General features: G+C 48.3%; 1 protein-coding gene across 1 annotated transcript in view; it reads right to left on the reverse strand.

The window, feature by feature from the left end:
- Window positions 1-1,384: 1,384 nt before the first annotated feature.
- LOC131281437 (protein still life, isoform SIF type 1) overlaps window positions 1,385-15,341 on the reverse strand; it is a 70,561-nt gene continuing 56,604 nt past the window's right edge. Inside the window, exons 15-31 of the mRNA XM_058310769.1 lie at window positions 14,890-15,301; window positions 14,515-14,697; window positions 14,015-14,443; window positions 13,731-13,917; window positions 13,556-13,670; window positions 13,328-13,479; window positions 12,766-13,079; window positions 12,501-12,695; window positions 12,325-12,433; window positions 11,929-12,246; window positions 11,619-11,776; window positions 11,328-11,515; window positions 10,110-10,281; window positions 9,793-9,979; window positions 9,563-9,713; window positions 9,317-9,420; window positions 1,385-1,464 (exon numbers count right to left, since the gene is read on the reverse strand). Of these exons, the coding sequence (XP_058166752.1) occupies window positions 1,385-1,464; window positions 9,317-9,420; window positions 9,563-9,713; window positions 9,793-9,979; window positions 10,110-10,281; window positions 11,328-11,515; window positions 11,619-11,776; window positions 11,929-12,246; window positions 12,325-12,433; window positions 12,501-12,695; window positions 12,766-13,079; window positions 13,328-13,479; window positions 13,556-13,670; window positions 13,731-13,917; window positions 14,015-14,443; window positions 14,515-14,697; window positions 14,890-15,301 (3,454 nt within the window). The remainder of the gene's footprint in view (window positions 1,465-9,316; window positions 9,421-9,562; window positions 9,714-9,792; window positions 9,980-10,109; window positions 10,282-11,327; window positions 11,516-11,618; window positions 11,777-11,928; window positions 12,247-12,324; window positions 12,434-12,500; window positions 12,696-12,765; window positions 13,080-13,327; window positions 13,480-13,555; window positions 13,671-13,730; window positions 13,918-14,014; window positions 14,444-14,514; window positions 14,698-14,889; window positions 15,302-15,341) is intronic.

The following is a 15,341-nucleotide window of genomic DNA, read 5'->3' on the forward strand; positions in this document are numbered from 1 at the left end:
TTTTCCGTTCGAGTGGATTCATCCCACTTGCCGTGATCTACGTCTTTTTCACCTCCTAGGGTCTTACGTACGTCCATCATATTGAATTCTTTTTCTATGGTTCTAGGTTAAACACGTTTCGAAGACGTTTCATTCAATTGCCACTAATACAAACATCGTTACATTTTTCTTTTCACTTATTCTTAAATTGTTTCTACCTTCGCCACATTACGCGGGTTTTGTTTGCACCCGGCATGGCTGCACTCTGAGCCGCGCTGCTGTTCTATTCTGTTTATACCAGTCAAAACAGTTTAGCGATTTCTTGTCCTTTTTTTGTCAATACTTTTATTATTTTTAACTGTGAAAATCGATTAATTCTCCTAATGTTTTCTTTATCTGATATCGCTTGAACAGTGAAATCAATATCATTCGATAACTTCGACGACGCACGGCCCATGACCGACGTCTAGAGAAGGTGTAGAGCTTGTGGAAACGGGATGTACTACGAGCGGGATCCGGATGCCTGATGGGAGCGTGTTTAAGTTTGTGAGTCTGTCTGTCTATGGTCGGGAAAAACTATGAGTGAGGGCTATAGCTGAGAAGATGAGATACGCAAAGGACACGAGTTTGCTTGGGGGAAACAACAACGGGTGACGTATTTGTTACAGTTGTGAGTGATGCCTACTTTGTTTCTCGACCTTATTAGACCTTCAGTTTCTCATTCTCAGCTGCCTTGCATATAGTGGAATTATTAGAAAAATCCTGTACCAATTGTATGATTCCGTTTGTTTTCCCTCTGTTTTTTTTTTCATAGAATAACTGTCTGCACGTAGTTTGGGGCTAATAACTATCGCCTTCGTAACCTTAAGAGTTTGTATTCGGGGTTTTGTTAAATAATTATCTACCGTTAGGCAAACCTTGATTTGTTTCCTGTGCAGCATCGAGACCTGAACAACCCCACGGTGCGTAACGGTGATTCCGTGTCATTCAGAGCGCGCATTATCCACGGTAGTGCAGGGAGACTAGAGTTTTCTTCTAATTTCATGCTACATGTATGACACCTGCAACGTGGAGTACTTAAAAATGCCTACGTGCTTGTAGTAAGGTGTATCCTTCACAAATCCTACCATGTGTTAGGCATTGTTCTGTGTACATGGCAACACTTCATCTCGATGTGTCCCGTGCCCACTCTCTATTGCTCTAGCTAACACCGTTCGAACCGCGACTGCCTCCTCAGTGCCTCAGGGGACTCGGAATAATTGAGTCGATTGTGCCCGAAACGGGCAGTAATAGTTGAAATATTATTGGTTTGGATTGTTTGTTCGTTTGTTGTTTGCTTGCTTGCTTGCTTTTTTGCTCTACGGTATCGGGTTTCAGAAAGGTTTTAGGATGATAACGAGAAAAGTTATTTACTTTCATCTTTACGCGATGTCGACGGGGCGTCACTTAAACTAATCATGTCTCTAGGCTTCCACACCGGGGATCCTACAATTAAAAAAGAAAAACAAATGGCCAGATTTAATGAAATTGTTCGAATGGTAGTGTTTTATTAGTTTTTGGTTTATTAGTTTTGGTTATCAAATCATTTTGGCTTTCGCTTCTTTTGATACACTTTGGTTTTTGGTTTGATTTAGTGTTTTGAAATTTGAATGCATCCAATTTCAGCTAACTTAACTTAAAACCTAGAGAAGAATAGTTTGGGAAGGGGAAGGAAGACCGGATTTAAAGGGAATATATTGGGAATCGTATTGGTTTTTTTTTCTCTCTCTAAAGTTATGAATTGCAAAAGAAAAACAACTGGGATCGAGGATCATAGTTAAATGAGTGTAGAATAGAAAATATTCAACAAAATTGGTTAAGGTAGGTAAGAAAGAAGGAAAAACTTAAAATAATCTTACATTCAGTCATGTAAAATACTAATACTGATGAAGACAGAGCTAGAGTGAGAGAAAGAGAAAGTTGATAGAGGTAGATTGAGAGAAGTAAGAACAGTGGGAAAATTGTCACTAAAAAAACAACGGACAACAAACATAGGCTACTAGACGACCGGAGTGGTACGGTGGGCAACAAAGTTGAAGAAACAATTTCTCACCTTCAGCAGCTTTGGTATTGCTTTGGCTTTGCTCGGTGGCTTGCTAAACAGTGACTTTTGTACACAGTTTTGCTGCTGGGGGAAGTTTTGATACATGTGGTCTATTTGCTAAGCTTGGTGTGAAATTTCAAAAGATGTACTTTACTCGTTTCAACAAGAACTTTTACGTTTACGCTACACTATTTACTAAGTGGGTCATATTTGGTAGGGGACTATGGGGGGATGGTCCGTAGGCAGTGCACGAATTTCGGAGCCACTACTCTAGTACGCTAAGGCCGCATAATCGAAATTGGGATTGTTCGACACTTTACGGTTATTAAACTAGGTGCTGCATTTGGTTTGAAACGAGCTCAACAACGAACATCGTTGATGAAAGACACATCAAAACGAGATAGAAATTAAATTCTTGTATCTAGATCTAGAAGGGAATAATAAAAAATTTACCACGGATTAAAATTGCATTAAAAACAAGAAACAACATCAATGTAAATCGGATAACAAAAGTGATCGAGTAAGTGGGGAAGGATGCAGGAAATGGATAACGTTAGGCAATTACAACGTCGCAAATGGAAGGTCGGAAAAGGATGTAAGCAACAACAGCAGATACTCAAATAGTTTTGGTGGTGTGTTAACCATCGGACACTTTCGTCATCGTGCGAGAATCCTCGTGCTCGTTGTCCCGTCTGTATCCTTAATTTCGGGCAGGTTTTCATCTACTATCGTTTCGACTAACATTGGGGTAGCACATATACCAACACAGCGCAGGGGTTGAGTAGTTGAAAAGAGTGTAACTAAAGGTGTGTCTGTGTTAGCTGTAGCAACAAATTCTACAATGTTGTTTGGGCGCTATTGCTTTCAGTTTCAGCCACGTTCAGTTCTACTGACACCACCTTCACCAAGCTGTCGGAAGGGAGCTGCATTCCTGTAAAATGCTACTGCTAAACCTAAGCTAACACGAGGATTGTGGCGGCAGGCAGGCGGGCGATCGGGGGTGTATTCTACGGCAAATACAGTCGTTCGGTTTCACGGCAGCATGAGATTCGCTCAAAGCTGCGTAAGGCTGGACATCATCGTCAGGTTGTCGTGAGTTTCGCTATTCAGTTGTTGCAGTCTCTGGTTTGCGGTTCTTCTAACGCGGCGTTTATGTGTGTACGAGTGTGTATACGTCTAACCGGAGGTTGTAGCTGGGAATGTTTGGAGTGGTTTTATGACTTTCATACCCGACCGTGTCTTTTGTCAATTTTTCGCTTGTGTGTGGATGAGTGTGTACATTTTAAAGTGATGTAAAAGCAGTTTACGTACATCATAATAATTATCCTTTAAAACCGAGCGATCAATTTAAAACATACTGAAGTTGACATTAGTTTAATTTCCCTAAGCCTTAGTGCAGTCCATTCCACTAAAACAATCCCAACGGACAATAATTAACAACCCTTTCCATTATTTGACTACTGAAAGAGCGCAAAAATAGTGCTGCGGAAATATGAAAATCTGTTTCGCCTCTAAATAAATATCTCCCGAGCCTGTGCCCCAGCAGAGCAAGGGCCCGGTTCATCCTTTTTCTTACACAACTTAATTCGTTTCGTGCCTTAGTAGTCCCTTCGCTTGGGCAACGAATAAGAAATAAAATTCCTTCTTTTGCTAGTTAATTCCTTTACTTTGAACTTTTGTTCACATTGCCTTGTAAAACTCTAACTAACGTTGCATTGCTTGTGCCAACCTATGTTTCTCACATCCCCTCCCATTTTCTCCTCCTCCTCCCGAACAAGCGATAAAAGATGCATCTGTAGAAAAATAGTACTCTCGTGAGCTACATTTTGATTAGAGAAGAGGTTCTTTTTTCGTTAAAATCGTCAAACGAGTTCGTGTTCGTGTGCGTGTGTGGATGTGTGGGTGAGTGAATATATATATTTTTTTCAATAGTAAAATCTTTGCGTAAAGTACAATGCGAAAGAGTGTTTTTTTCCACTGATAACAGCAAACGTAGCATAGATCAATGAAAACGTTATTCTATCTAAAGTGATTTATCCCGAACCGTGTCGTTCGTACGTAATTTTATAAAAAGTTTCCGCTCCGAGATTACTCATAATATCATTGGGTATCCGGCTACAACTGACCGAAAACAAAAGTGTATTAAGTATATCAAAACATGCTCCGTTTTGTTTCGTAAGGTACAGTACTCAAGAGATAGATATAGACGGCCGGTTTTTGGCGTGTTTTGGGCATACTAAAACGTATTATAACCGATTTGCGGCACGATGGTTTGCAATAAGTAACGAGCCATTAGAACAAGACTCCACTTTCCGTGTGGGCGAGCAACGAAATGCAGCCCTTTGGTAAAGAATGGAACGAGTTCTCTGGCACTGAGCAGCAATAACAAGTGTCCTGTACTCGATTGTCGATTCAACAACAACCTGTCGGCCCGCTTTCGCGTCGCGGGTAACATCAATAACGTTGGCTAAATGTATTAATGATTATTTTGTGTGGTATAAAGTAAAACGTATTCGTGCGAAATCGCAACGCACCGGCGAATTGACTAAACTAAATACAATCCCTTCGTACCGTAAGTTTTGGATAACGTTTCTCCGAAAAAACGTCCGAAAGTCGTCGTGTATTGGCGAGAGTAGGAATACGTTGGATTTAATGTATGTTTACACCTTTACCTCGATTCGATTGGACTATATTAAAATCGTTTATCATATCAATACCGGTAATCAATATGTGAATGGTATCTCCGCCCTGACTTATAAGATAATTGGCACAAAATCACAACTTTTGCATATACACATTCTCGCCTCGATCAAAAAACACTCGGCGCCATTGCGGGGAGGTTCGTTCGTGGGAGGGGCGGGCGCGAAGGTGCGTTTTTTGGGTATTGTTTTTCGTTAAGTATATGCCTGCCCTAGTGTAATTATGCTGCATGGTTATTGGTCTAAATTGAAGTACCTTTTCCCATTACCTTTGTTTATAATTTCCTAGCTTTAATTATTTCTAAATGTATCGATGCTTGACCCAAAAACCGGGCTCTCGAAGGATTTATATGGGCGCCTAGGCGAGTCGTGAATGGGGGGTGGATATGAGCTGAAGAGGAAAAGGGAAGGACAGGACAGGAGATCGTAATGCACCTCACGTAATCACTTAAGGTTGCGAAGGTATAAACGCACCTGTACGTCAACGATTACTTCGATTAGTATATTCAATTCTGTTGGCTAATATTGTTCCTAAATTGTTTGGTTTTTTTTTTCTAATCCTAATTCTGCTATTCTTTTCTTCCTACGTTTTAATGCACGCTCACACACACACACAAACTCACAGATGCTGTGTGAATGTACTAAGGGTAATGTTTGTAATGGTTCATCTATTTAGTTATCCTGTATATACTGCCTGGTGTCTAGCTGTCCTTGATTATTACTTTGGTTAACACGGGTTTGCTTTGTATTTTGTTGTTTGCGAGTATGATGTATGTTAATACGTATACGTCGTTTATATTTGTATAAATGTATTACTTTTTATTTATTTATTTTTATCATTACTGTACGTTATGGCTCCCTTATGTTGATGCTATGTTTTGTTAAGAGTGTAACGTTTGTGTGTCTAAACGGTAAACGGTAGTTCACTGTGGCCTCGAGGGACTGGAAGGTGTTGGATTAGGTGATGGAAAATAAAAATAAAAAAACAAAACAAAAACATAGGAAAAGCACATGCTTTGCTTGCACCTGCAAAAAGCACAGCCACCAATGTATGGAAAACTGGACGCTAGTTGGAAAACCAATGCGGTGACGGTGCAACCATAATTGAATTCCGGCGCCCGAGCAATTTTGCACGCCGTAATACGGCAAGCCCAGTGCAACAAGACATCCCATTTCCATTCCAAGGTCTCGGGCACCGAACAGGGCGATCCCCGTTGCGGCCTGCTGGTAATTTAATTTCGAAAACGTATTACCCGCTCTTGGGGATTGTGGTTTTTCTAGCGTGTCTCGGTTGTGTTTGGCAGTGGCAGAACTCGGTCAGGTGCAGGGAAACTGTATAACAAATTGTCCCTTAGCACGAAACGCGCGCTGACGAGGTTCAAGGAATTTACTTGTTGCACGTCTCCGCACAACCAATGCCAACCATCGTCAGTTTTGCGTTGGGTATCCGGAATATCTTAATTTTGGTGCAGGAAAGCAACAAGCGGAAGGGCGATTTAGCAAGTTTGACTATTTCCGGAAGTGCTAGTGTCGATTAACTAACAAAAAACTTCCATTGTATACTTTAAATAAGGATTTGGGGAGGGAAAATGTGAAGAAAAGCGCTGCTTCTTCGCTGAAATCAGACCGAATCCGTGTTCCGAAATGTTCGCCTTTATGATATCCACTGTGACTGAGGAACGAAGAACTGTGTTGTGTGCTTGTTTGTGGTAGGAGTAGTTGGATCTAGGTTTTGTCTCACTCTACATATGCCGTCCGCGAGGATGGCCAGCTTTGGCTATATAGTTATGTATGTCCCAGGCTATCATTAACATGTAGTTGATTATTGTAGTATAGTATCTCTCCTATAGTGGTTTGATTTGCTGCTGCTACAGGTAAGCGCCTTTTGATTCGGGGTTTTCGCTCACTCGTCCTGTTTGCTGTTTTGATTAGATTTAGTTTTGATTTTACTGCTACGAAGCCATCCGTCGGGCGGAAGTGGGTATTAGAGGGAGGGGGGTTTTCCCCGCAGTTGATAAGGATTTCTGCTGTGTTTCCTGTGTTTTCCATTTTTTTTTTGTGGTTTTGCGGATCTGTGTGACTTTGCGTGCGTGGTGTGCTGCTGTCATCTACTCATTATAGGAATGTATCGAAAATGTCGAACGTATACGGCAGTTGCATAGTGGTTAGTGTAGTGATCATCGTAAGTTTATCGTCTTCCCTCCCGTTATGTCTTGTATATCATCTTTGGTTCTAGCAGGTTGTGGTGCGATCTGTTCAGCTTATACGTGGATTTCGTCGTGATCGAAGGATGGCGACTTATCGAAGCTCGCCTGATGGAACAGCTTGGCCCGGGACGACTTTTTCCGTGCACGACTTTGCCGTGCGCGGGCCTTTTGCGATGGAGGCTTCATGTCCTGCATGATGCACTCCATGCAAGAGGCGTGCGTCTGGGACTGATATTGGTGTTGCTGTTGCTGATGGAGGTGATGTTGCTGTTGCTGCTGCTGTTGCTGTTGTTGCTGCTGTTGCTGGTAGGCCCGTCGGTCGTGCTCGATGCGAGCGTAGTGTAGGTTCGGGTTTTGGTCGTAGTCCAGGAACGAGGAGCTGTCGATGGAGCGAGATGAAGTGAGCCGATACTGACGCTGGGGTGAGGCGCCACGGCTGTAACTCTTCGGTATCGGAATGGGACCACGGGGACGCTCATAGTGCCGTTCGGGGGAGGGAGCCCGGCTGTAGAAGCGTTGCGGGGATACGCCTCCACCTCGCTGTTGATAATGAGGATGGTGGTGGGGGTGATCTTTGGGCGGCGAATAGTGGCGACTACCGCGACGCTGCGGTGAGAGGCCGCGAGGGTAGTTGGATCGGGTTGGTGAAGCACCTCGACTACTGTAGCTAGGCTGGGGGGATAGTCCGCGGCCATAGCTGTGCGGGGAACTTCCCCGGTAGTATCCGCCACCGCCTCGGCCGTCACGCATCGGTGAGGGTCCACGACTCGGGTGAGCGGATCGTTGCGGGGAAGGACCCCGGCTAGTGTAGGGTCCCCGCTGAGGGGATGGCCCGCGACTGAACGAACTCTGCGGGGAGATGCCCTTAAAGGAGGACTGGGGCGAAAGGGAAAGGCCGCGGGTTAGGGAGGTCTGTGGAGAAAGGCCGCGTGCATAGCAGCGGCTTGGTGACACATCCCGGCTGTATGCGTTGAGCGTTGGCGAACTTGAGCGGCTATACGACTTACGATACTCGCTTGGAGACCTCTCTGAAGAGATGCTATAGCGCTTTCGACCGTTGCTTCCCTCCACCGACGATGCATCGAAGCTTGTGTTTGGTGAGTAGCCGCAGGACGACTCATAGCCTTCGACCGAGCGCATCCGTTCGGCACTGCCAACCGAGGCACTTCTTTTAGCACGCCGAACCTTCTCCTCCCTGGTTGTGTTCTGATAGATGTGCGGGTAGTCCTTCTCCACGCCGAGGTACTCGCTCGATAGCGATAGATAGCAGCGGTTACTACCGGTCGCCGCCTGATACTGTTCGTAATCTGACGATAGATTCGCATCCGTCCGCGAGGCCGTGCTATCAGAGCTCTCGGAAGGTTTGCTACCGGTTACCATGGCCGGGCTGGAGGATCGCTTCAGAATACCCCCAACAACGCCTCCTCCGTTGGAAAGTTTCTTCTTCAGGATGCCACCTTCGGTGGCTTTTTTGATTCCTGCTGTAGTCGCGTTAGCATTGGCGCTTGGGCTCGAGGCACGTCTCGCCCTATCCGGACTCTTTTCGATGCGCACGTGCCGCTCAATGTCGATGCTGTTCCGTGGCGACTTGATCTTGATGATCCGAATCGGGCTTTTTTCTCTCTCCACCGATTTGGTGCGCTTGGGAGATTTGGATTTTTCGATCTTCGGACTAAGCGTGCCCTCGGGCGAGGAAGTCGCTGAGGAAGCGCTGAGCCGCGACGGGCCACCGTCTGCCACCACCGTCGAGGACGCTCCCATCGCCGTGGAAGACTTTTCCACCGGCGGTTCCGACGAGCAGCTATCATCACTCTTGCCGGACCCAGAACTGGAAGACTGCTCGAAGCCGGACGCTTGGCCGGGCGACATTTCGGCGGATTCGGTAGATGATTTCATGGACTCGGGAACATGCGCTTGAGACACCTTACGGGGGGACTGGGAATGGGTAGCTTGGGGAGCTGAGATCGGAAGTGAATTCTGCGTTTGAGTATGTGACTGACTGAGGGTGTGATCGGAGGTGTTAGCGGGAGGTGAACGTGTCAGTGGCGGTGAGGTGACTATCGGTGTGACACTGCCAGCGAGGGACGCTACTACCACGGTACTACCGGTGCCCTGCTGTACGGTCTGCTCGCTCTCTAGGTGCTTCTCCTTCAGGTTCTCCATGTACTCTACTATGTCGGTCTCTATTAGACTGTCGAGATTGAGATTCTTCAGGTGCTTGTCCATCGCGCTGTCCCCTGCACTATCGCCTGCTTGCTTCGGTCGCTGTTGTTGCTCGGGAGTCACGCCCTTGCTCGCGTCAAACATCTCTACTACACTCTTATCGCTACTAGGAGAAACTCGCTTACCTAGATCTTTCATCAGCACCGGATGGTAGGTGGCCGGCGGATGGGACGACTGTATCAAACGTGCCTGGCTACCGGTGCTGCCCACGGAGAGTGTAGAAGTGGTGCTATAGTGGTCGTGATAACCGAGTGAAAAGAAAGCGAAAACAGAATGCAAGTGGTGTGTTAGATTAACGTAACATATTTACGCTAGTTGTCATTGAACACTTGGTGCACTTGGTGCCGGAGACTAAGCCTGGCGTAGCTTACCTCAGCGTTAGATGGTTCGGCGTTTTGCCCAGAGATGACTTTGGCTTCACAGTGCCCTGTTGGGAATCATCCTCCCCCTCGGACTTGGTACCCGGGTCCGGTTTTTCCTGTTCGCGTTCACTCATGTTCCGTCGGCAAGCGGCAACTTGCTCTGTAGGTCATAGGAGTAAGGAAGAGTTTCGCATAAGTTGAATAGTACAATTTTCTGCACGGTCAAAAAGGGGTCCTACCTCCAACGTCGCCAACTGTCTTGCTGCGCATCCGGAACTGGCCACTGTACTGCGGAACCGGTGGGTCGTCCGCTTCCTGACTGCCCGAGGTCGTGTTATCGTAGTCGATGTTACCGGACGAGTGGCGCTGGTTGATCTTCGATTTCTTCGGCTTTCCGAGAGTCTGAGAACCTTGCATAATTTGTGGCTGCGGCAATCAAAAGGAAGGAAGGAAAAATAAACCCCAAACCGGGCGGAAGGGAAACAACAACACAATGCGGATGTTAGCGATAAAAACTTCATCTTCACAGCGGGCGTGTGCTTCAACATCTACGAACCTGCTGCTTCGGTCGTTCGAGAGTTTGCGAATTTCCGGACGAATTTCCGACGCCCGTCATCGAGTTCGTGCTGCCACCCATGCTCTTCAGCGACGGTATCGACATGTTGCGAACGCTTTCACGTATGATCTGCCGGATTGTCTTGAGGAACGCATTGCGGAACTCGGCGGTGCTGCGAAGGAAGCGGGTCAGGAAGTGGAAAGTGTAAGCGAAAGGGTTCGACAGAGCATAAATGAATTCCGCAGCAATGGCGAAAGTCAAACAAAGCGTCGAAGCGTAAGCATGTTCATCTTCGTTCCCGGAAGTTTACGTAGTGACAGTTACAAGCTTTCCCTGTTCCGGGCGAAGGATGCATTTTTATTTCCTCTCAATCCGGTTTCCAACTTGTGGGAAAACATACCATCCAAGAAAAACAGTGCACTGGCGCAGAACCAGTGTGTTCCAATTTAATTTTCCATCCAGTTCCCAGAGCAATCGAGTAAGTTCGAGCGCTTTCTTTCGGCGTCCTTCTCTTTTATCAATTCATTGAACGGAACATTTTCTCAACAACCTTGCACACGAAACACAACTTGTTTTCTTCAGTCACCGAATCGATGGCTGTAATGTGAACTTTCGTAAGCATTCCTACCATCCACCCAACCGCTCAATAATCCTCTGGCTTAGCGCAAATGCAATAAGACCGAGTTTGGCGAGGTTCAATCCGGAAAATAGTGATTGCTCGTGATGCGGTTCGTGTTTTCGATAAAGACCTTTGTTGGTCGGGGGACTGGGAGTGGGTAAATGTGCAGGAAGTAAGATAGTGTTTTTTCCATAAAGAAACTACCAGCGAAAGTACGCCGGAAGACTGGGGCGGAGATTTCTGTTTTCTTTCGAAATCTGTTCGAGAGCCCGGGAAGGATGCATACGAAAAACATGTTCTTTTATCTCGCCGCGCTGCAACGTAATCCGATTTAAATTAATAGATTTCTGTTATTCGCTACGGTTGGTTCGTTCCGGACACAGTTTGTGGAACACATGTATAACATGCTTATCGGCAAGGAAACGGAAACTCTCTCCTGCTGGGATATGCAGTGTTACCTTGTATCCCCCATCATAACTGGGACAGTTTGTGCAAAACTGTTCTGACGACTATAGCTTAAGTGGTTGATCCACCGGATGGAAAACATTGGAAATTGGATTTTACCTCCCAGCAGCAGTATGATGGTATACGAAACTTACCTGTTCGACAGTACGTACACCTTCTCCGATCTTCGTTGTAGTTGCGACCTGAGGTGGATAAGCTCCCAGAGGAAGTGCGAGTCCATGTCCTTGGCGGAGGAAGCCCTTACTTGTACTTCGGTGACCGGAATCAGCACCTGATAGCGGATAATCTCCACCTCGTTGGTGGCGTTCTTGCTCGAGACACCCTGTGGAAAGAACGCGAGGAAAGGAAAACAGGTTCACGTACAAGGAAACAGAGGTGAAACAGTGAAAGGAAGGGAAATTGTATTTTTTGGCGCCACCACTCACCATCAGCTTCTTCTTTTGACGCAAACGCTCCTTGCACAGGAAAACGACGGCCGATTTGAACACGAAGCACATGGCGTGGAGCTCCAAGCCCTTCTTGATCTTGCCGAGGAAGTCGGAAATGTTGAGCCACTCAACGCCACCATAGTACAGCAGATCACCTAGGTCGTTTGGTGGGTAAGAGAGGGCACAATTGTAGATCCGTTATAGCGTTACAGGAAGTAGTGTTCGGAACGAGAGGAAGTAATTGAACCGAGGGTAAACAAAAAACAAAACGGCTAGGAAAACGGGGGACTGTTGGCGTCCATACTACCAGGGCTGAGGTCGATCGGTTGCTTGCAGGACTTCTGGTGCTGGCGGAAGAGATGATCGAAGATCGCCCCGTACTCTTCGTGGATGCGCTGCATCTCGTTGATGTGCTCGGCCACCTTCTCCATGCCCTTGAGCGCCTCGACCAGGTGCAGATGTTCGGCCGCATTCGGGTCGGTGAGATTGCGCAACTGCTGCAGCAGCAACGGGTACTTCAGGATGCGCTGGATCGGTTTGATGAGGAACGACTCCAGGGTGCTGCTGTGCTGCTGCTTTGGATTCCGAGCGGCCAGGAACTCCTGCAACGCTTGATTGCCTTCATCTGTGTGCAAAGAAATTGTGGATGAGCGCCACTGTGGAAAGCTGTCAGAATAAGACGTTTGGTGGGACCGATGCTTACTTGGATGAAGCACTTTCTGTGCCTTGCTGTGGCTGGCGCAGAAGGACGAGTACAGTTTGAAGTGGTTGACGTAGTACAAAAATGCAGACCCGATGGCAAAAAGAACGTTCTGGAAGAATTTCAAATCGAACGCTGGTAAGTTCAAGTTCAGCGAATTAGTGCACCAAAATCCGTACCTTGAACTGGCTAGGATGCTCCAACTGATGGAAGTCCGGTTCCAGATCGAGCGCCTCCTCGAGGTTGTTCAAGAACTGACGCTGGAAAGTGACGATCTCCTGTATGTTGCCGAACAGGGCGGTGATTTCGGCGTTTGAGAGGAACGTTTCTCGCTTCAGGGGCTCCAGGTAGTACTCGAGAAGATTGTTCAAGTGCTGCCGGGAAGGATACCGTGAGGCAGTTGATGGACGAGAAGAACTACAAGAATTTTCAATCCACACTTACCTTCACGTACGACTTCTCCGTGTCGACCAGCTCGAGGATGACCTTGCGTAGCTTTTCGGCGTCGGTCAGCTGACGCGACGGGGTCAGCATAACGTTCGACATCGACGACGCGACCGAACCGGTCGGACTCGACTTGCGCGTCTCCTGCGGCGAGCGACAGAAGCCGGTGACCTGCTCGGCGGACTTGAGTAGATTCTCGATCTCGAAGCTGCTCGTGCGCGACGACGGCTTCGAGCGGTCCATCGCGGACAGGTGCGGATCGTTGGAGGACGGGGCCGGCGAGCTCTCGACTTCCGGCGAGTACACCTCCTTGCCTGCAATACACGAACGTCCTTCATTTGACCGAAGAACAGCGAGTGGGTAGGTGATTCGGGTGAAAATGCCATAGCACTACGTTGCACAACAACTACAGATAAGCAAAACAACCACTCGACCCGACACGCACGTTTTCCTGTGGCCCCAGCCAAGCGGAAAACCCCCCACCAGCCCCTCTCCCATTAGGGAAAGAAAGAAGCCATTTGCAGGGTTCGCAAAGGGAAACTATCGACCTAGTGATACTTACGCCAGCCCGGTGCAGGAACGATTAGGCCCGAGATCATCTCCTCGCTGATAACTGGTGGGTCCGACGGTGGTGGCGGACACACGAGTGACTCGATGATGTCGTCGGTGGAGCGCATAATGCCAACGAGATCCGGTGGCTCCGTGCGGGAGGATCTGCAGGGAGGCGTGGAAGGGATGGTCCGGAATGAATACCAGCACGCAACGCTTGTGGACAACGTTCGCAACTTACCTCATCATCATGCATAAGGCTTGCTCTTCCTGAAGCACACTTTCCAAGTACATCATGTCCAGGTCGGAAACGATTGCACCGTTTATCACAATTATTTCATCACCTTTAATGACACCTACGAAACCGATGGGTGAGATAAGACAGGGTGATCCACTTCCAGCCGACCGATTCTTACCGTTTTGCATGGCGACGCTCTTGTCCTCGACGCGGCTCACGTAGCAGCACAGCTCGTCCTGCCGGTCGGCGTTTTCGATGAGTTCCGCCTCGACCGAGAAGCCCCACATCTGCTCGAGCGTCGTTCGTTGTAGTTCTACTTGATATAAAATTTTCGCGCACACTTCGACCACCTCGTGGGTGTGTAGCTGCATGGGGGGGAAAAAACAAACAAGCACACGATGAAGCCAGTTGTCACGTGCTGTCCACACCCCCCCCCCCCCTCCCTCCCCTCGCGCTACTTACATATGTCTCAATCAAATCGTTTCTGTGAGGAACAAAGTAGTTGTGGTCTTCCATGTCGCGGCGCTTCTTCACCCGCACGAAGTGCTCCATCGGGTTCAGGTTCTTGCGGCTGCAGGCGCTGGCCAGGAACTCCTCGACCGACATGCCCTCGCGCAGGTACACCGTGGCGAACGTGTTCTCCGGCAGTGCGACCTTGTAGCTCTTCTCCGGCTCGTCGCGCGAGTTGATCTGCATCGAGCGCCGGCTGGAGCCGCTGTTCGAGCGCGACAGGATGGGCGGACGGCGCTTGGTCGCGCCCCGGCCCGCCAGCAGGTTATTCAGCAGCGACGGCGAGCGGGCGCAGATGAACGCGTGGAACGAGGAAACCGTAAAGACGCCGAGCTTGTTCAGCGTGTTCTTGGTGGGGCGCGACACGTGCGTCAGTAGGGACTGGTTGGAAGAGACGAAGAATGGAATGTCCAATCCAGTCCGCATTACGGGTGCAGCACCTAGGTACTTACCTTCGGATTCGGAAGCTCTCCGTTCTGCAGCGAGGCCATGTAGCAGCGCAAGCGGAACTGCTCGCAGTGCAGCCGCTCCAGGTTCTCTTCCCACTGCAAGATCTGCTGTTGGATCTGGTGGCGCGTGTCTCCGTCAGTGACGACACTCTGCTGCAGATCGGCCATGTGCTTCAGCTTGTGATCCTGTATCAAATGCGCAGAAAAATCGACACCAGTTTAATGCAATGACGTAGAGTGGCTTGTTAGGTTCTTAGGTCTTCTAGTAGTTAGGTTCCAATTACGGGATTGCTTTGTAATTCGGAACCTAAAACAGGAAGATAGTCTAGTCTTTTGGGGTCATTGAAAGGACAAAATAATTGATGAGGGAAACCATACCGATTCTATTGCTTTCTCCAGCCGAAAGATTTCCTCCTGCAGCAGGTGCAGCGTGCCGGTCTTGCCACGATGGCGGGCGAACGCGGCCGCGCACGCACTGTGTATGCTGTTGACCCAGTTCTCCAGCTCGACCTGGCACGGCGCCTGGAACAGGTACGCGTCACCGAACGCCGTGCTGAGGCAGAAGATGTAGTCGCGCTTCGGGTGCTCCGGGATCGGCTGCATGATCGCACCGTCGACGATGATCAGATGCTTCGGGGCGGCCTCGACCGAGCGGCCCTCGCGCGAGTCGCACGGATAGAACAGCAGGGTCGTCCCCTTCAGGCAGACCCAGTAGCCCTTCCAGCCGCGCTTGCGGGCCAGCTCGATCTGGTGCTTCTTGCGCAGCAGCCACTTCTTCACCGACAGGAAGCTGCAAAACCACCGGGGCGGAAAACCGGGTTCGGTTCAGA

The sequence above is a fragment of the Anopheles ziemanni genome, chromosome 2, assembly GCF_943734765.1.
Source record: "Anopheles ziemanni chromosome 2, idAnoZiCoDA_A2_x.2, whole genome shotgun sequence".
Lineage (NCBI taxonomy): Eukaryota > Metazoa > Arthropoda > Insecta > Diptera > Culicidae > Anopheles > Anopheles ziemanni.